This window comes from Chiroxiphia lanceolata, chromosome 5 (genome assembly GCF_009829145.1).
Source record: "Chiroxiphia lanceolata isolate bChiLan1 chromosome 5, bChiLan1.pri, whole genome shotgun sequence".
Classification (NCBI taxonomy): domain Eukaryota; kingdom Metazoa; phylum Chordata; class Aves; order Passeriformes; family Pipridae; genus Chiroxiphia; species Chiroxiphia lanceolata.
In genome coordinates this window covers 49,767,461-49,789,533 of record NC_045641.1, presented here as the reverse complement: position 1 = coordinate 49,789,533, position 22,073 = coordinate 49,767,461, and the positions used below count along the sequence as shown (strand labels likewise).

Below are 22,073 nucleotides of genomic sequence, written 5' to 3'. Positions count from 1 at the left end.
ATACATCGCTTCCTAAACAGAAACCAGGGAATTGCCTCCCAGTAGATACAGGACAATTTGTAAATCATCATGGTACTAAAACTGCCCAGTTGATAAATGAAGCCTTGCTGGTCAACAAGAAGTTAACATCTGTTAGCTCTTGGGGTTTGTTTGGTTTGTTGGTGGTTTTGGTTTGGTTTGTTCTGGGGGGCTTGGGGCTGGGAGGGCATTTTGGGGGTTTCTTTTGGGTTTTTTTTATTGAAACCAATTGTATAGATAGTTTAAAAGCTCATAGAAATTTTCAGTACACTTGTTAAATAAAAAGGAGAGAACCAAATATGTTATACGGCTTTCAAATGCAAAGTCTGAACATGCTTCACTTCTATGTATTCTTGAACCATCTCACAGTATCTCTTGGCTATTTCACCATTATCATCAGTGATCTCCATATTTGTTCTTAAACTAAACTGGGATTCCTTGTCTCATCTACTTCAGTAAAATCTTAATAATATCTCACTCATCAGCATACTTAGTATACAAAACTAAATCCTTGAACGGAAATAAGTCAGCTGTATACTAGGAAGTGTAAAACTTCATTTGTTCCTTTCATTACCATTTCACCAGCAGCTCATTGTCTACACATTGTCTATTCTAAGAAATATCTCAGTACAGTTATTTTTACACCTTGATACAGATTTGACTAATCTACAATCAAGGTATTCCTGAGCAAGTTGATGAGTATTGTTGTATGATTTAGCTTTTACAGTCAGGTCAAGATTTGATGGGAAATTGTCTTTTGCAGTGGGTGCTACAGGAGGAAAGAACTCAGGCCAAATCGTATTTGCTTCTCTTTCACTCCAAAGCATTTGAAAACTTGGTCAAACTTGTATTTCACAATGGTTAATATTGCTTCCATTTTATCCCCCCCCCCTTTTGTATGGTTGTTTCTTCTTATGTCAGTAGGAAGCAATTATAGAAACTAGTGTATTTTTAACTGCAGTATCACAGAGCATCCCAACTGCATACAGGAAATAAAAGGCACAAATCTTAAGTGTTTTGTGAACACTAGTGTTGAAATTGCAGCTTATAATTTTAAAGTCTACGTAAGCAGTCTGATAATGCAGTGTGACAACATACAGGCAAAACTGCTTTCTATATCACTATCACTTCTTACATCACAAAGAACTTCCCAAGCAGTTACCCTCCTGCCTCATACTTGCCCCTCAAATGAAGCATCATGCACTATGTTCTGAGCTTCAGTAAATTCAGTCCCCAGCAGATGACAAAAATCTAATAGTTCTCCAAGGAAAAGAGTGGGTTTTTTCACTCTCAGGCTTGCAAACAAGACAGAAAAATTCATTTTGGAAAAACATTCATTCTAAAATATTCCAGCTTCACGAACATACTCTAAAGTTCTAACCAATATTAATAGTACATGATTGAGGTCAAATGTAAGACAATAAAAAAGATTCAAAAAATAGTTAACACCAAAATGAATAGATTTAAAAAGCAGGTATCTTACCTTGCCTGCATCCAGCCTTTAGGCCAAAGTGGTTTCACTTCTGTTTCCATAAAGGTTTTGAGGTAATCTTCAGCAGACTGACTTCTATTTGGCTCTAGCTCATAGCATCCCAGCTTGATCTTGACAAGATTACACAACAGAGACCTGCAAAAAGAAACAAAAGAAAAGAAACAACCCTTTCAAAAACTCAGTAGAAAAAGGCTGAGAAATGAAAGCTGCTGTCCAGTGATAGTTGTAGGAAGTGCTCAGTTTCAATTGTGTTTTTGGATGTTTGCACTGCACAAATTTGCTACTACAAACCGGTATGATCTACCACTGCCACTTCTCCTCCATTTCTAACAGACCGTAATGGCTCTTATTTTCATCCTACTATTATTTTGTAATTTGTTTTATATTTTTTGTGGTTTTCTCATAGCTGAAACATGTCCTCTCACTTTGCTCACAGTAACCTCTCTCTCACTTATCTGAAAGGAAGTGAAATCCATTCTACACTGAGTATTTCAAAGAAGATTCTTTCTGACAGAGATTCTCTTTTATTGTCCTAGAAAATATAAAAGTGCACACAGTTAAGTAAATCAGCCTTTCAGAGCCTCTTGAATGAAAAAAGCAACAGATTTAAATATCTCTTCTTCAAGTATGGCTCCCTCCAGGCCAGTCCAAGGTATACTGGTTGTATATATTTCATGAAAGTTTCTTACCTGTTGTCTTAACATACTAAAAAGACTTATCGCGAGAAGTCCACCAGCCCCTTTAAGTAATATATATACACATTTGTACTAAAATTAGCTTACATCTTGCATGAGAAATATTTAGAATGATCTGCTTGCTTAAAAGCCTAGATTATTTAAATAATAGTAATCTGAGTTTTCAATAACATCTACTTTAGGAAACATAACTCTAATAATTGATAATTTCAGACAAGAATCTGCTTTTGAGAGTTAACATTGAATTTGTGTTCACAGGGAATAGAAGGGGTTAAGATTCATGCACTCTAGGTGCTGGTGTGCCGAAGGATTGTGAGGCTTGCCAAAGCAGCATCCCCAATCTTGATGGCCTGTCCTACTGTGGCAGAAATCTTTAGTGCTCACTGGTGTTTTCTAACATATTCCTTCCTAGACAGGTGGGAAGCAGTTATAACTCTGCTTACACATCTGTTCTTTGCTTAAAGAAGCCTGAAGTCCTGGAGCCAGAAAATCCTCATGTATTTGGATAGAGCAGAAAAACAAGCAGTGGAACCTGAAAGGGTTGGACATAGGATGATCTTGCCTTTCAAGTTAAAGAAAAAGGCTTTTCAGCACTACAGCATTCTAGCACCAACACTTCCCAAAACTTCTGAGGTGTAATTCTGGGAACAGTTATTTTTTATAAAGTCAGCAAAAATCACTGGTGGAAGAGGTAGTTTTGTCTCACCTCACTGTGTCATCCCAATGAAACTTCTTTCTGGGTCCCACAACCCTCTTTCCGGGTTTCTCATCATCATCTTCCTCTGATCCATTTTTCTCTCGTTCATCTTCCGTTTGCAACCTACAGTTGGAACCATTGTTTTCTTTATAGGTATATTACACAGATAAAATATTTCATTGAAAAACAGTGTCATTTAAGGCATTAGGAAAGAAACCCACAAAGGACCTCTCTTCAGATTCTCATTATACTTCCTGAAAGGATAAACAGTTCATCTTCCTCTCCCCACTGCTTTATGGTCCTCAGAGACAAGTAAACAGGACACATTGTACAGATGCTATCATGGATGCCACTATAAGCTTTATGTAGTGCCTTTGCTGGGAAATAGCAGGATGCTTATCAAAATATTAATGCTTCTCCAAGTCTAAAATTAGTTAACTATAATGGAAAAAATTACAATGAACAAGGAATACACCATTCTCCTCCATCAATCCACCAATTTAGGAATTGTCCAGTAACCCTTCAGATTTCTTTCTCTCAAGACCTACCTCATTCAGTTAATGGAATTTCTCTCAAGAGTCAGATGATACTTACACAAAACTAAGTATTTTGTACAATTCAAAACAGAGACACCTGTAAACTGGAGCTGAGTGCTTTTCTGAGCTCAAGGATGAACAACGTGCATAAAGACTTCCATCTGGACTCTAGAACAGGCATGCACAATCTCCAGAAATACCTACTTGGCATTCTTGGCTTGATTGCGGGCCTGACAGTCCTCTTGATACTTGCATAACTGTTCAGGCATGACATTACTGACAGCCAGTTTCAGCTTTTGCAATGGTTCTCTCAAGCGGTCATCCTGCAAATAGAGAAACACCAAACCGGTCCTGTTAGATGTAAAATAAAGAGCATTTCAGATCATTTCGAGAAAATTATCTCCCGCTCACTCCTAAGGTAATATTCCCAGTACTATGTATTGACTTCAATAGCCATATTCTACATGGCACTTGAATCCTGTTAGCAACAGCATTATATAAATACACATATTTCTCACTTAAGTCTTGAGACCAGAAACAGCAAAAGGTAGTCACAAGGAATATCATGAATAGTCCAAAATATTATGGCATGATCTCATTAAATACCACTTTTAAATTAAAATAGGGAAGGGGAAAACCCTTGAGGGGAAAATGTGAGACGAACTGACCAATCAGTATCTTAACACCTGCAAATAAATATCCAGTTAATCATGTTTCCAAACCCTCTGTGGTATTAAAAAAATCCTAGGTAATGAACAAAATATAAATATGTATTATATTATCTGAGTATCAGATTGTTATTATATGCAATTTATGTACCTCAAAAGGTAAGGACTACATATTTAGAATTGTCTCCAAATATTAAGAACTGCAAACATTAAAGTAATACACTATACACTTCCCTACATGTTTTAAATTCTGTTCCTACATCTTCTAACTTTACATTGTTAATTTTAACTGCTTACTGAGAAGAACTAGAATATTCTATAAGGTCTATCTGCTTAGAAATAGCATATGAATTTGTTTGCCTTATTAGCAAGTTCCAAGATCTCTGTATTCATCTTCAGATCCTCCACAAGATTTAGTCCTGGATTTTATCTAAGGAATCTGGTCACAATACTTCAGGTCACAGATAACTTTTTTATTCAACAGTAAAAACATTCTTCAAGAGAAAAGTGACTGAAAATGGCATACAAAGTATTTGTAAGAGAAATTTGCACAAAAAAATAGAAGCTGGGTCACCTATTATCCATCTAGCCTTCCTTTTTTCGTGACACAAAAGTGAATACAAAAGTAAATTTTTTTTTAGCCTGTCATAACCATAATTATTGTGGCTCTCTAGTTCTGCTACTTTGATATGTACCCTGTGACTACAGAAATAATCACAGATGACAGCAGAAACACTCCTTCATAGCCTGTACTAAGCTTTCAAGATGAAAGCACTTCATTCTCAAATAAAGGCTTTGAAATACTTTAAATATTTGTTCCTAATGTAGCAACAATAGCCGGTATATGGGAAAAAGCTTTTAAACTGGCCTAGCAACTGATCCAAAATATTTTTATTTATTTGAGACTGTGTTACTATTGTTCTACTCTCCTGCACTGAGTTCTCATCAGTGTCATATAACTGACTTGTGCTGGAGCGAATCTCCCTGTCGTTACCTGGACATTGAGGTGTAACTTTTTCAGACGCTTTATCAGTGTGTCCTTATTGCATGGCACAAAAGCCTCCAGGTGAGAGTACACTCCACTGCGGATGGCAGGATTTACCTCCTGTAACTGTAGCTCAATACTGACAAACAAACAGGAGACAGTCAATCAGTGAGGCGTTCCAAGATGACAACTGAACAAAAACCTAAGAAAGCTTTGTAAGCATAGCATATTCTACTATGCACACTAAAAACAGCAGCTTGGGAAATTTTCAGATAAGCTTCTTTATAAAAAGAGGAAGTCCCAATTGATGGCAAGAAACCATTCATGTATGTACTTGTCCAGCAATGTTGAACACTCATTCAAATGTTGTTTACACCCACCATTACAAATCAAAATTGATACAATTTTGTCTGCTACAGTCTTTCTAGAGATTACTTTTGTTTCATATTCTATGAACACAGAATCCTCAATATTAAACACTAAGCTGAAAATTACAGAGGAAAAAAGCCAGCATTTTTCCCTCATGAAAGCTGAAGGTGTTTTGAGTTACAAAACTGGGGACAGGAGCAAATAACAGCAGTTTTGTTGAACTTTACACATGAAGTCAAAGACCAGGGCACTACAAAACACTTTACACTGGATAAAGACAGATAGTCATGACAGGAATTGTATTCATATATAAATCTCTTTAGCTAGTAACTGGCTTAGACTGATCTACCTTCATTGACTTTTAAGGGCTTTGTTGGAACAACCTCAATAATACTTCCTCTTCTGTACTTTTCCTTTTACCCCCTTTCCAAAAAGGGAAGGTTGTACAGATAAGCACTTACTCCAGAAGAATATTATTCATGTCTTGCGTGAAAAACTTCTTCCTGCCTTCTTCATCAAACATCTTGGCAGCCTGAAAATACAACAGAGTATCCAAGTTCATACAGTACTTTATCCCAACAGTCTTTGTATCTTTACTTTTACAGCTGCATCACATTCTTATTTTCCAGATAATGTTACTTGGAAAAGAATAAACAAAATCAAGTTATGCTCGGCTGTCTAGAAAAAATTAGGGTTGTTACTGTTATACTCAAATAATCACCCGCTCTAGGGTAAACAATCATTCTACTTACAATTTGCCTGGATCACTGATGTTAACACATTCATCGTTTCAACAACCATGAAGAAAGGAAATGGTAGAGATGTTTTATTATCTCACCACCAACAACATTCTGCTACTGTGAGTTCTAAGAAGAAGAGCATTGCTTGACAAGTCAAGCATGCAAGAGCATTAACACATTTCTACTCCATCTTTTTCTACCTGTAATCTGCCTTACCCAGTTACAACTTCCCAGTTTTCTTAGATCCATCTCAAACCTTCATTGCAATTTCTACAAAAGGATTATGTATGCTAGAGGAATACTTCATTCCTCTTTTCTGGTGCCATCTTTAGACTATATCTCTAATATTTTTGTCTGGTCTCTTCCTGAGTCTGTTTGTAGTGCAGGGGAAAAAAAAAAAAAAAAAAAGACAGCCTCATATACATATATATACACACACACACACTGATCTCACAGGAATTCCCATGCAGAATCCCTTTATCTTTGTTCTTATTGCCTAGATGCTTATTTTCACAAACAATGACAGCTTACAGTAGAAAGCCAATTCCTTGTACCATTCTACAAAAACCACTAGTGTTGATCTACCCTGCAGATTTTTAGAAGTCAAGAGAAAAAAAAGAGCCCCACTTTGAGAGGCTTATTGTCATCTTATATGTTGGCACTGGGACCAGGCAGTGAATATCTAGAGAAGCTGGAAACTGGTACACATGCAGAAAAGTGGGCAAGTGTGGTATCATTATAGTGACTGACAAACATTAAGGGCAGCCAACATGCTACAAGGCTGAATATTCAAATAATTAAGAATCTCTAATTCTGTCTTTAAAAACTACAAATAAATGCAAGTGTTAACTTGATAAAATGAATTTATTACTATTAAATACTTACTTTCTTGCTCTTTGTAACTGGTCCATTTAAGTTTGAAAGAAAAATATTTTCTAGAATTGTGAACTCTACACTGCACAGGAAAACACTATCAAAACCATAAGGTAGCCCATTGTTCTGAATGTTTTACCACATGAACATTGATACTGGAGTTTAAGCTCCTGCAAGGACTGCATTCCACTCACTGTTTTCTACCATAAATTCAGCTGCTGAGGGGATGGTACTATCTGTTTAAGAATACTGAAGTATTTGTCCTGCTAAAAAAATTAGAAAGGTTATAGATGTTTACAAGTGATAGGATACCAAAAAGACAAGTTTGAAAGTCTTAAATCCAGTATCTTCAAGCATAATTAATATAAGGATTAGCATCATCATCTGGTTTATATAAAGTGGAAGGAAATACATGCTTTGACATTTCAGTCCCAGGTAGACCTTAAAAGGCAATTCCAGTACTATGCTATCATACTGGACAGTATTGCTAGCTTTTAAGAGAGCAACACTGGTAGATTCAAAAACTTCATCACTATTACTGAACTGTGGTTGGTTTTTTTCCCCACAGATATTCTCTTGACAGTTACCTTCAAAAAAATTGAAAAAAGCCCTTTTACTTTCCCGCTTGTGTACAATCTTGCCTTCTGTCATGGTAGTTCAGAATTGCCCACTTAGGGAACTAGAACACATTAATCTACAAAAGTAAGTGAGGAAGTTTTTATTAAATTTATTTAGTGGCTAATTTTTTTTTTTTTTTAATCTTGATGTATTATACACCATCCATGGAACACTGGCTTTTTCCTACAACATTATAAACTTATCTGTCTTTGTGCTGAAGAGCTCTAAAGCTGTGAGCCTGATAAGTATTTGAAAAGACACATTTATTTTTAGTGCTTTTTGGAAGATTGCAATTTGCAGGAGGTATGGAAGTTGCAATCTTAAAGTCAACACACAGTCTAGTTTCTCCCCCAGTGTAAGAGTGACTTATTCTGCTCAGCCAACAGACTTCCAGAAGACACTGTCACAAGCCAAAGACAGAAGAGTTCCCACCTGGTCTGAGTGGAAGGTGTCCCTGCCCATGGCAGGGATGTTGGACTAGATGATCTTTAAGGGCCCTTCCAACCCAAACCATTCGATGATTCTTTCAAGAGTTATGTTTGCCAAGAGCCACCAAATAGAAGATTTCTTTCAACTGTTTGTGGATTGTTATAGAGTGAAGCAACATGAATTTACTGGGGGCAAGTCACAAACACCTTCTGACTTTTGGCCTAATCCAGTTCTGCAGTTTTGCTAGAAGCTTGTGTTGATTCCTAGCAAAATTAACCTGAATATTCAAAGGTAGACAGAATCTCTTTTACTTTAGTAAATATTAATCCCTTGGCTGTATTTAGCTTGGTATGTTGAAAAATCAGTAAGAAAACAGAACACTTTACATACAGGAAAGATAAATATCACGTTTTATCATTACCTATCCTGCAGCAAAGCAAGCTCTGCCATTGTTTGAAATATTTTATTTTTGTCCAAAACAGGCAGTAACTTGAACTACTTTTACAAAACTTACTCTGCATAAGGAAAAGCTGCACTTTATTCTAAGTAAGGAAAAGTTTTAATATCATAATGTGGACAATCAAACAACAAATTTATTCTCAATTTAAGATAACATCCACAGCTGAAACAAGGAGTATATGACACCTTAATAGCCCTGATCTCTTTCAGTAAGATATTGTGATATTTGTAACTTGTTGACTTAATACCATTCATCACCATTTTTGAAAAGTCTGGACTCCATTCTAACCTTCCAGAAGAAAAAGTTCAGTTTTAAGGTTGGTTTGTTTGTTTTTTGTAATTGGGTGGTGGTTTCTGGGTTTGGTGGGGGGTTTTTTGTTTGTTTTCTTTTTTCTTTTTTTTTTCCCCAACTGGCAAGTTAAAGCCAAAAATTCAATACATGGATTTGTAAGCTGCAGGTGTATTTCAGGTTTCCTCCTCCAAAATAAGAAAACACCCATCCCTTACACCAACTAATAATTCAAGCTAAAGTAACACTGATACTTCAATTATGGAGAAAAACCCAAATAAACATTACAAGTTAGTGTACACAGAACATTGAGAAAACCTTGTTTCCACTGTGAAACAAACACTGCTTGAACAATTGACCTGCATCATCTCCGTGCCTATTTTCACCCGAGTATAAGTACAGGCATTAAGATGGACATTAAGATCAATTCTTCATTTTTAAAGTTTCAGCCAGCAATTCAAGGATGACACCCAAGGTCTTAATTGTTCTTCCTTGCTCTCTCAGATTCCTGAATGCAATCCATTACCAGTGAATTCATACTTACTGTTCGAAGGTCCCCAATGCGCTTTTCAAGTAGCACAGGCAGACCTTCTGGGAGGGCAGGCACCTGCTTGGGTGTCATGACCTGAGAGGTGTAGGTTGCCTGAGTGACATTTCCATTTTCTCCTGACAGCTCAGATACCGGGCTGCCATCAGAAGTGCCATCAAGCAACTTGTCAAAGTCAATGTCTCCCAGCATCTCCAGGGCACTTTCAGTTTCTTGCAGGAGCTCAGGTTCATTTGTGCTACCAAAAATGGAGAGGACAGGATCGTTGATCCTAAGATTCAAGTCAGAGATATCGTTTCCTGCACTGAGAGAGGAGGAAGGAATTTTACTAGGGGTAGGGGTTGCAACAGTCACTGGAGGTTTTGGACTAGATTCCTTCTTCCTCATGGCTTCCTTCTCCTTTTGAAATTTACGGATCATGGCAGCCAGAGAAAGCGAGTCTTTATACAATTTCTTTTTCTTCTTCTCAGACTTGTGTGAATTTAAGGCCATTACTCTGCAGAGGAAAGAAATCTTTCATTAGCATGCACGTGACTTTTGAGGCCCTAGTAACCTTTAACAAAAAACTCAAAGTTTAATACAATTAAAAAATTATCAGGGGGAAGAAGCAAGTACTTGGTGCTTCTGTCTTCAGACTATTTTATCAATTATCATAAAGTTTTGGTGGTCATGTGATTTCTTGCTGTGAACTGATTTGTTTTGCTAAGTTTCGCAGACATTAGGTTATTTCATTTTGACTTCTTAATTTCATTACAGAGAAGTTGGCACAATTGTTAAACTCATAGCAGACTTGTGCTACTAAAATACTTAAACTTGCCTCTCAAGACTCCTGAATGATGGAAAGTTGCTTTAAGTTTAGGCACACCGTGTATATTAAATTCTCTTCACTGCTAAGAATTTTTACATGCAGACTCAACATCTATATACTACTTAAACTGAGAATTTTCTGCCAGTTCATCACCTTGATGAAAAATAAGATCAATAAATTTTCCATACCAACGCGAATATTCATAATAAGACAACTTCCACTCAGTGACAGTTTTCTAAAAGCCAGTTAAAAAACCCACCACCCTAATCCATCTATGCTAGTCTAAGAACTCAGGAAAGCACACACAAAGTCAGTAAGAAACACGTAGAATAATTAAGTTGTATTTATAGTTTTCCAGATTAGAAACAAGAGGATAGAAAGAAGATCAGTTTTCATTAGAAGATGTAATTCTTAGCGCTACCTAAGATGTTGGGTGGGACAATGAAGCTTAATGTTATTCATAAGACTCAAAATTTTTCTTCTGTGATTTGTCCTTCCTTATTATTCCTTGTTCGAAATTTCAGGGGACAAAAAAAATTAGCTTTTAGGACTGATCCATACAAAAACCCCACACAAATTCTGAAACAAAATCTACTAGCTATTAGTTATAGTTTGAAAGTACCGTATTCAAAAGAGCTGTAATAATCTTGCTATGGCACACAATCTGGAAATCAAACCTCACATATACTTCAAGGGTTCCTATAAAGAAAGAAACCTACCCCAACTGCTTAGGAACTTTCATTTTCCGAGGCTTCTTCTCCTTTTCTGTCCCTTCCTCTTTCCGCTTGCGCTTCTTCATTCCACGATCTTCACTTTCTTTTAACTTTGCTATCTAGAAGAGAGATAAAATAATGGACAATGATTCTTCCATCCTAAAGAACTTTTACAGTAAGAAACATTTAGTTTTCTTTACACCTTCCAATTCAGAGCCACGAAAACCACCTCAAGTGTGCATAAAGGCAAACGGTATGACTGGGTTCCTAGCAGCAACTGCAGTTACTGATGAGTGTCAATCACAATAATTTTTAAACAGTTATTGAATTTAGAGTTTTTAATAAGAAAAATAAGGGGGACACAGACTGATGCCCAACCAGCACGAGCAATGGTAGCCTTGGAAGACTGAATACCTCCACCTTCTTCTAATACCACAGTTTCATCGCTGACTATGAAGTTGCACAGTGTGGACCATCTCTGTTGGCCAATACAGACTGGCTGTCTCCCCTTCCAAGCTCTTGCTGATCCTTAGACTACCTGATGGAGCAGCATAGGGAAAAAGAAAGCCTTCACACTGTGCAAACATAGCTAGCAACAGGCAAAACTTCGGTGTAGTTATCAACACTATTTTAGTCATGCTCCAAACCATAACACCATATGGGCTGCCATAAAGAAAGTTAACTGCATCCCAGTCAGACCCACTACAAGAAGCTTAAAATTATGTTAAATTTAAAGAGTTATAGAGCAGGAAAGGACATCAGAAAGCAGTACGTTCTTGGAATGGCATGGAACTTGTGAACGGCCTATGTAATTATGTTTGCATTGATAATAACTTGTTAAGGTTTATAGAACAGCATGCTGTTTGGGAAAGATTGTATATGTAATTTTTAATATAGCTATTCTTATGTACTGAGTTAATTTTACCATATATTTTGGTTTAAATGTTATTCTGAATATTAGGAACAGTTTCAAATCATGCGAGCTTTGTGCAAAATCATAAAAGCAGTACTGAAGAATTTAAGTTCTCACCTCATAATGAAATGCTTATCAAATTACAGAATCATCTGTCAGTTCAAGATGGGTGGGCACAACTTGTTAGTTTGCCTAAACAGTCTGTTAGCCTTACAAGACTGGACAGCCTGCAGACATCCTGAGTTATTTCCTGAATGCTAGCACACTAGCCACAAAACAGAAAATGCAATACAACAGTACCATGCATCATTCTATATTTGGTCTCTTCATCTGAACCATTCTAAGTGTATCAAGTATTTCTGATGTCCACCTAGCTAGTTGTTCTGTATAAAAGCCTGATTAAGATCACTCACTTTAGGTGGCCTATGTTTTTTGTCTTCTGCAAAGTCTTCATCTTCTGATTCAGATGCCTGTCGGAACTGCAGAGTACCAGTGTTGATATAAAACCCTCCATATTTGGTTGTCAGGGATGCAGGAACCAATTCATCATACTGGGCAGAAAAAAAGATTAACTTGTCAGCATTTCTTAATAAAATGAACATGTAGTTCATTTACCAGTCCCTGTGCATGAAAAATTATATACCAAAATACAGCACAGCTTGCTAGAATAGAAATGGGATAGCATTTCTATCTTACTGGCCAATGCATACAACGTTAATTTCAGAGTAACCTTTTAATTTTCAAAACAACGTCCTTTTTTTGTAAGAAAAGACAGGATTACAGCATTAAAAGTACTACTTTCTGAAGGAAATGAGGATGGGCACACATACATTCTCCCTGCCAAGTGAGGACAAAAAGCCCAAAAACTTTCAACTTTTTTCCACCCAACATTGTCTCTTACAGCATGTTACATTATGCTAAATGTTAAATCTCAAGATACATACACCATATGAACAATGATGCACCAGCAGTTTATGAGTAACTTCAATTGATTATTCACTGGTTGGTTTGGCCAGAAAGTAAGCAGGCATATAATGAACTATTTGTTTTCATTTCTGACAGCCTTACAAGCAAGGCAGCAACATCTCTGGTTGAAAACAAATTAAAAAACAAAACAAAACAAAAAAACCCTCCAAAAACCCCAAACAAACAAAACCCCCCCACAAATCCAAAGAAAACCCACCAAAAGAAGACTCCAACAAAAACCACAAAACCAACAAACCTGCCTCTATCAATTTAAATTTTAAAGCTCAACATTTCTATTGAACCTTCAATTTTATGACACAATGTGCAATTCAAATTACCTTCTATTAGTCATATACTTTTACCACAGGCCCTTTAAGTTATCTATAAGTGATTGCTAGAATGTATTTCTTCCAGATTTTGTAAAAAGATGACAGTCTCTACAATGGCTATACTGCAATGACAGAAACCTGATCTGTATGAGAATTGTACAGAATCGGATATTATAACCAGGAACTGCGACTGAAAATAGCAGAGATGTTTTTGTAAATTAAGCATAAAAAACCCTCCCCAGATTATACACTTGGTTTCATTAAGACTGCCACAGTTTTCATTAATACCAATCTCTGCAGTGCATTTCGTGTTCAGAAGCTCCAACACATGCTACATTTAGTACCAACTCTAACCACACTGTCCTTTTCTCAGAAAGTTCTCTGAAATTTTCTTTTGTTAAAAATGCTATCCCAGACATGACAAACTTGGCCATGGTATCTGTTAACTTATTCCCAATTTTAGGTGTTTAATACAACATTGCCTCTTATACAAATACCACAATGCCAGGACTTGTTTCATTTGAAGTCAAACATATTCTCACTCTGTTCAGACAGTTTTAACACCACAAAATGTTTCAAACTCTTATGAATACTTTATTTTGAAACGTACTTCATATTTATGAAGAAATTTCCAGGTTAGAATTACAAAGCTGTATCTCAAAAATATTGAAAGCCAACGACAAAAAAAGAAGTGGTCAATAATAAGTATAGTGAATGACAATATTAATTCTATTATTTTATGACCCTCAACCTCCTCAGAATGACATTCTCCAAGTTTTAACAGAAAACTGTTAATCTCTAGGAAATATCTTGTTAACAGCAAATTCTCAAAAAGGCTGGGAGGATGAACATATTCGTTCTAGCTCTATGCATAAGTGTCAACAAGGCAAGTCATGGAAGTGTTTGCAAGAGAACTGAGGCAGGATTGCCTTGACAATGCCATTATCACCACACAGTAGGATGATGTCCCGAACTACCTGGGTCTTAGCTTTTAAATATTGAAAATTGTAAGACAATATTCTTAATATGCAACAAATATAATCCTAGAAACTATACTCTGTGGAAGCATAAACAGAATGCTTGAGACACATACCTGCCAACAAAGATCAAGGAGGAAGCATTTACAGGACTAAGAATCGATTTCTGCCCTTGTTCTAAAACAAAGGATAGGATTTTGACACACCTCAGAGGTATGAACTCTGGAGAGGAAAATGCCAATTCTGAGTAACAACTGTAAGCAGTAAACATTTGGTAGCACAGCCAAATGATTAAAAATTGAGATACTTGCAAAGGAAACTGTGACTGTTATTTTGAAGTTTGAAGCAGCAGGCCTTCTATTGCAAGTGTCAAGATGAAATTCAACAGGTTGAATAAATAAATAGACAAATGTAGCTGCCACAGCACGATCTGAAGACTTGAGATCACCTACACAAAACGGACACACACAGAGTGCAAAGTGGAGTGTCAGCTACCAGCTTATTTCATTTCCCTCTCCATGCCAAGCAAAATATAATGAAGATAAAATGATCTGAGAACTGAAATGTCTGGGCTACCAAAAACATTTAAACAAGAAGGAAAGTTATCCAGAAGAGTAGAATAGTAAGTGTATACTTCAATAAGGAAGCTGGTGAAGGAGCCTGAACTGGAGACCTACATAGGGATTTAATGAGCTAATAGGTAGACACTTTTTATCTGCTCAGAATGGAGGGCTCAACAAGCAGTACAGAAAGACAAAACAGGAAAGGAAAAGTGGTGACAGGATTTATGAAATACCCTAAGATGGTATGAAAAGCTAGCACAAAAAAAGCAGGAGAATCTATTAAATGGACAAAATGAAAGCAAAGTGGCTTAGTTGTGGACTTGTCATTCACCTTGAGAGACCATGAGGATCACGTAAAGTAAACTTGAGAGTGGAGGCTGGGTAAGAATTTCAGAGAAATTTAATGTTTTTTCCACAGTTCTCAGAACTACCATCATTAGGTGCAAGGAAAATGAAAGAAGACAAAATAGATTATTATCCACAGTGCTAAACAGACAGAGCAGGCGCTTTCTCCATTTGAGCTGACAGGGTGTGAACTGAATTGGCAAGGCTGTGGCAGTACAGGATCAAAAGAGAAGAATACAGCAGTTGCCAAGTTTGAAGGAGAAAGCACACAGTCAAAGCTGGGACCATTATCGTATGAAGTGAAGAACAAGCAAAGGAAAACACACTAAAAACTTTGATGCAGAGCAGTAAAGAAGGCCTGGGTAACACACAAAGAAGGACTAAAGACAGTCCACAAATGAGGAAGCTATGAATCATGGCAAATTATTTGAAGGATCAACATGCTGTGTAGCACAAATTGATAGGAACAAGGCAAACAGAAAGGCAAAATTCATTCAATATACAGACTGAATGTATTCCATAACAGTCAACAGGCAAATAAGATCAGCAAGATGTGGATATGTAACTAAGCACTTGAAGTTTCAACAGCTTCTGCTGAAGACTATGAATTTACTCAGACCTTCAGAAATTTTTTTAACCCTTGAGTGAGACTTCTTTTCTTTACCAAAATCTTAGCCTACTGAACAGGGTATAACTTATAACTCAGTGTTTAATTTTATAAATAGGGGCCTGCAGACCACAATGTAGCTAGTACCCTCTCCTTTGAGCTAAGCTTAGTATTTTCTACTACCTTAACTGAACAGAAAATAAGTATGTTTCTATAAGGTATTGGTAACAGCTAGATTAAGCTTCATTTTAAAGTGCCTTCAGGACTCTCAGTTAAAGGGAACATGGCTCCTGCAAATTCTAAATCTTCTCATGAATTGGTTTTGCTTTGCACTACCTTTTTCCACATATGAAATCGCAGAATTATCTTATTAAGGAAAATAAGTTTGAAGTCCTTTACAGTGTTCTGCTCTTCCTTACAACATTCCAAGACTGAGAATCAAAAAATCTCAGACCTACAAACAGACAGGAATTGATATATGATTGACTCCTGTGAACATGGATTTGTTCTACAAAATATTATGGAATCATTCTGCAGATAAAACAGTAAGACTGATGTACTGTCTGACCATCTAAAAGCAGGTACATATATAAGTTATTTTAAACTGTTGTCCTTGAGCTACATTACTATACTTCTAGTGCCATTAATCTAATTAAATGTTTTGGTACGAAAGATAATTTATTTTTTTAAAAAATAAGTTAACTGGTTTCAACTTCATTATTATACCAAGAACAGTGCAATTTTATGGATTATACCAATTTATTTCTGAAATGCAGATCCACAGCAGTATTTTACGTTAATACTGTCTACTCTTGTATTTGGGTATTTTGACCACAATCCTCAGATATTTTGACTGTGATCCTCCTCATTGACCCTAACCCTCTCCCTTCCAGACAACAATCTACAGAAGTACACATGTGAAAAAGTTTTTTAGCATTTCTGTACTAATTCCTGGAAATGCAACTTCCAGGTGCAAACGTGTCTAGAGCCTTTTAACAAATGTAGCTTGCTATTATTTGTTGTCAAACAGGTTCAGTTTATTTTTGAGGTAGCTCTAACCAGCTTGGGATGGGGGCAGCTGTTTAGTTTTGATCACCATTAGATTACAGAATAAAAGCCAAGCAACTGAAATTATGTCAAATGTAGTTGCTTCAGTCAAACGGACTGAATATTCACACAGTTCACTACACACTTCAAGATACTTTAAATATACACAGCAGACTGATCTCTATGCTTCTTAAAGATGTAAAGAACTGAAACACACTCAGGCTTTGCTCTCCTTTAAGGCTAAGTTTTCAAACAAAAACACAGAACCATCATTCCAAAAATACAGCATAATGGAACATAAAATGAAATCCTGAACAAGGTTAAGGAGGAACAATACACTGCTTTGCTAATCCAAGGTGACTTCAAAAAGCAAGCACAAAGAGCTTTCCCATGGTAAAGAAGGTTCCTCTTCCAAAATGCATAGGCAAGTTGGGGGGGGGGGGTTGTGTTTGTTTTCCTTTTAACCCTGAGACAGAGGAGAGCTGGCAGAGGTACAGAAAAAAGTATAACAGATTATTAAAGATATAATACTTGGCTCAGGGTAGTCGAGTAGAATAGGATAGTCCTGTAGGAGAATCCTAGTTTAGTAGTCAGGATACTGCAATCAGTCAGCCTACCAGAGTACCTTGAAAGAAGTACCAATACACATCTATTGTCCTGTTTTGTTCTCATCAAACCTTTTACACCTTTTCACCACTCACCAGTGTTAGGCTATTATCTTAAGTGACCTTCAGTGCAACAAGATGACATTCTTATCACCTTGAAAACATTTCAGCTTATGTTATAAAACCTATGACCTCTCACGTGACCACCTTTATCTGTACAACTCAATTCTTTCAGAGCTTGAGCTCTGACCTGACCCACAATGAAAATCTAGTTCAGTGTTAAATAATTATGTAATGTATTACTTAATCTCTCCAGGTTTCATGTTACAGAGTTGCCAGAAGATTCTGTAGGAGCAAAGTTACACTTTCCTTTTCCCTTGATTTAACATGAAGGGCATACGTTCCATATATCATACTACTTAGGACAAATGTTCTTATCAAAGATCTGTTATTTTGGCATATAATAAACCTCCCTTTATATTATATTAATGATCATACTGTTTGTGTATTTTTTTGAAAACACTTAGGTTCCTTGTGCTGCTTAAACAAATATTCATGGAGAATAGCTGATCCTAGGCCATGATCTACCCCTCTAACAGCTCAAGATTACTTTGAAAAGCGATTTTGTGCTCTTCAAAAAACTAAATTTGGCAAAAAAGAAGGAAGTTGCTATACCCATTATTCTTTCTTAGTTATTTCTTACTCCTACATTCTTGATGTACACAAAGTTAAACAGTGGTACTACAAAGGTCAGATATAAGTCTCAGATTTTTTCAAGTACCTATGCAGATCCAGAATTTTCAGTTTCACAGTTGTTCCAGAGGTCATTAGACACATGAGCAGTCCTAAACTACCTAGCTGAAATCTAGGCCAGACATGGGATTAAAAAAATTAAGAAACTCTTTCCTAAAAAAGGGTAAGATTTTTTGCAGAAGAAGCAAGAAAACATTACTATTACTTTAACAAACATCAGATGTGCTCTGCAATTTCATTTACCTTTGTTCCTCTAGCTATCGTGGTTCTTGTATCTGCTTTATTTATTTCATACTCTGCTTTACACCTTAGTGTATCTTGGGGTGAGGAGGATAAAAGGCAAAGAATACCCTAACTGAAATTTGCCCTTGTACTCACTCAAATGCATATGACATGTCAGGTGCTAACCAGCGGATCTACCCTGGAGATACCCAGGAATCATGCAAGACATTTTATTAAAGGTGACATGGTACACTCGGCTAAGTGAGCACTATTCCCCAACCACATAACTTCCAGGACTGGGTGAAGTGACAATGAACGAGGAAGACAGTACTAATACAAAACCACACAAATCCTCAGCCAATAAAACAGCTGGCAAGTGAATCTCCTACAGAAAGGATGCTTTAATGCACCCGCACGTATTCAGTGTGGATGAGGTTTGTTACTGAGGTCTACAAAGGCAGCCTTTTCCAGATGACAAAGGCCACAGTGTTCAATTTCTCTCTCAATGCAACGAAAGCATGTTTAATACACACTTCTAAGGTTTGCAGGTTGATAGTTTTTTCAGTTTGTTTTTCTTTTTGGTTGGTTGGTTTTTTAGTTTTGTTTTTGTTGTTGTTGGGTTTTTTTGTTGTTGGTGGTGTTGTTTTGGTTGTTTGTTTGTTTGGTTTGGTTTTTTTGTTTGGTTGGTTTTTTTCTTTTTTTTTTCTTTTTTAAAAGACAATGATCTTTCTAAAGCAACTACACTGCTTTCCATAGGTATGCATAAAACAAGTTCCTTGGAGTAGCAAGAACAAGAGAACACTATCAAGTTGGCCTAAAACAACATCTGGCCCAGAGCGCCACAAAAATGGTAAAAATTACCACTGACACAGCGAGCTCTGCCACTCTCCAAACACATACCATTCTCACTGGGAAAAAGTATCTCAGATGTTCAAGAATCTTGACTAAGATGGTCTTACAGGTAATCCATCAGCTTCAGATTTTAGAGGCAGCCAGGGTGGGAGAGGATACTAAATCTATTGTACCTCTTATAAGTCTAGAGATTACAAGATGAAGGAAGCAAAATTTATCCCAGAAACACATAAAAACTGTGTATCATGATGTAGAATTTTTGCAGAGACTAAGCCTTTAAATTATGGAAAGCATTCTAGGGAACCCATATAGAAAGGGAGCAACACTTCTGCTAACGTACTAAAATTAACATACAGTTTTTGAAAAGTTGTCTTTTAAGAGGGTCTGAACTCTTGAGGCAAGAAATAGGTAAAGAAAAAGCAGTTCTTCCCTTAAGCTGAAGTACTTGTTTTGGAGAAACTTTCCATGTATGACAAACCGGTGGTAGAATGTTCTCTACCCAGCAGCACAGGACTCTTTATATCAGTGTATAGAAGGCTACTATGGAACCATGAATATAGCAGACTGGGTCAAATATTGACATAGGGGCCTGGATGTCCAAAGGATTGAAATGTCTGCTTCCCATTGCTCTTGGCATTCATGTTTTGATTCAATTCCTGACGGTGTGGTTACCTGGTATTGCTGCTTCAAAAGACAGATTGCACTGCTTACAGATTTCTAGGTGGATTGTTCTTCCTCTGCATTCACCTACTCAGTATGGGGGAAGTCTATGGTTTGGATATACAAGCCTTGTCACCTCTGACTAAGAGAAAACTGCATACTTTTTCACTAACACCATATATTACTTCAGATCCCTGTTCTATATTGCATAGCAAGAAGTTCAGAGAGCGCTGAGATGCCCTTGGAATCTATCTATATAAAGCTTACACTGTCAGGAATGCATTCAACCAACCAAATAATCAGAGGTCATCACAAGAGCAAGTAATCAGCCTCGTTTGTCTAGACACATGCGTGCACGTGTGCATGCAGGAAGAACAGAGGGGACATAATCTAGAGGAATTCCATTCCACAAAGAATGTAATTCTGCGTAGTTCACACTATAGCAAAACCTATTTTCAACATCAAAGCAGTGGAAACACTGAGAAGGAACAGCTTTTTTTGCAAATTATGAACATTTTGTATAGGTTCATTAAGATAAGCAAAGATTAGGACTCACCATCAGACTAACTGCTATATAGCGGATATAAACAATAGTAAGATGGTCTTGATTTACTTTTTTTCCTGAAATTATCACAACCCACTGAGTACAGTCAAAATGCTCAACCCAAAAATATCTGCTTGCCTGCAAATGCATTCAGAGAAAAAGCTACTTTTTCCAAACAGGACCAGCTAAAAGTTTCCCAAGGAGGACAGCAAGGTACCTACCAAACAGCATATATACTAAATACACCAAAGCAAGCAGCATCCTGAAACTATGTACTTTTTCCTTATTTTCTGCAATATTTTCCTTTAATTGGCTCCATGTCTGAATCCACTGAATTGCTCTTCAGGAGCCCTTACTTTTCTGTTTTCACAGGGATTTTGATGGGTCTTAATGCAGCCTTTTGATGGGTCTTAATGCAGCTGTGCTGCTAAAGTCTTTACCAGGCTGTAGGAAAGTACTGATTCTTTTCAGAGTAAACAGTAACAGCAAACCTGTAACAATTTCATGCATGGCTTTCATTTTCACAGAAAGTAAACAATGGCAATCTAGCCTACCAAGCTGTCCCAAACTTACCTCACTTCATCAAGGAAGATACCAGTGGTCTTTGAGGAATCTGAGAAAAATCTCTTTGCTCAGGAGAAGTTCCCCTCTGTCATCACTTTTCAAGAACCTTCCTCTTGAAAAGCATGTCCTGTACCTGTCTGTACTCCAGCCCCATTAAAATCCACTACTTAAGAATCATGCCATTAGCAGATTCTCTGCACTTGTGCCTGATCCTTACCCTTGAGAAAAATCAACAGAACAATGGTCTTCCTGGATCCTTGGAGGACCCAAATGCTTTGTTACATGTGCAACATGCAATGTGCATATGACACATATGCAAGATGCAATATGTATCTATGTTACATGTACAAAACTGCTTAATTGAAAATGGATCCAAAGGAAGCATAATTCCTAAACTCAATTACAAGGCCTAATAAAACCAGGCTTAGAGTTTTATTGGTTTGATTTCTTGAATAATATTTGATGGCATGATCACAAAAATCTGTTTTTAGAGGGAAAATATCTCTAAAGCTATGGAATTAATCTGTTTCAATGCCAAAGAGCTCAGTATTTCTTTTACACTCGTGACAAGAAAAAAGACTAAAATTCTAAGAAAGCTTTCAATTTTTTTTCCTAGGATAATCCTGGAGCAATTAAAGAGGCACTCATACTCATTTTTCAAGTGTTTGTGCTCATGTTATTATAGCTTTCTATGTGTAAGAAATGCATCTGCCAAAAAGAAGTAAATCTAGGCTGGGCTTGGCTCTGACATTTCTCAGGGTACATGGTGATTTAATAGCTGGCCACACAGAAGATAAGCAAGCCAGACATGTAGATTTTCCATCTGAACACTTCCCATTTGCATCTAAGATGGAATGAGAGGTTTTGTTGAACCTAAACTCCTACACTACAGGACCCTTAAGCTCTGCAACAGCCACTTGGACTGCAGCTGGTACCCTATTTTTTCTTCTCCTTTTCTATATAGAAATGGGGATAAAAGCAAAACAGAGATGGCCTCTCACTGGTCTGCATTTGTAATGCAGACACAAGGCATAATGATTGTTGAGGAAAGCGATCTTTAGAGAATACACCATTCTCCCCAACAGCTTCCACAGCTAGCACATGATGCAACCATCTGGTCCTCTAACAACTGCCTTTTGTATGTTTTTGCAAGGACTCTGGTAAGAGACAGCAGAAGTAAATGCTCCTGC

The 22,073-nt window shown here is 36.9% G+C and overlaps 1 protein-coding gene across 1 annotated transcript in view; it reads right to left on the bottom strand.

The window, feature by feature from the left end:
* UBN2 (ubinuclein 2) overlaps positions 1-22,073 on the bottom strand; it is a 48,734-nt gene that overhangs the window by 13,953 nt on the left and 12,708 nt on the right. The window contains exons 4-11 of the mRNA XM_032689111.1: positions 12,263-12,400; positions 10,943-11,055; positions 9,413-9,911; positions 5,922-5,992; positions 5,101-5,230; positions 3,643-3,761; positions 2,912-3,025; positions 1,502-1,645 (exon numbers count right to left, since the gene is read on the bottom strand). Of these exons, the coding sequence (XP_032545002.1) occupies positions 1,502-1,645; positions 2,912-3,025; positions 3,643-3,761; positions 5,101-5,230; positions 5,922-5,992; positions 9,413-9,911; positions 10,943-11,055; positions 12,263-12,400 (1,328 nt within the window). The remainder of the gene's footprint in view (positions 1-1,501; positions 1,646-2,911; positions 3,026-3,642; positions 3,762-5,100; positions 5,231-5,921; positions 5,993-9,412; positions 9,912-10,942; positions 11,056-12,262; positions 12,401-22,073) is intronic.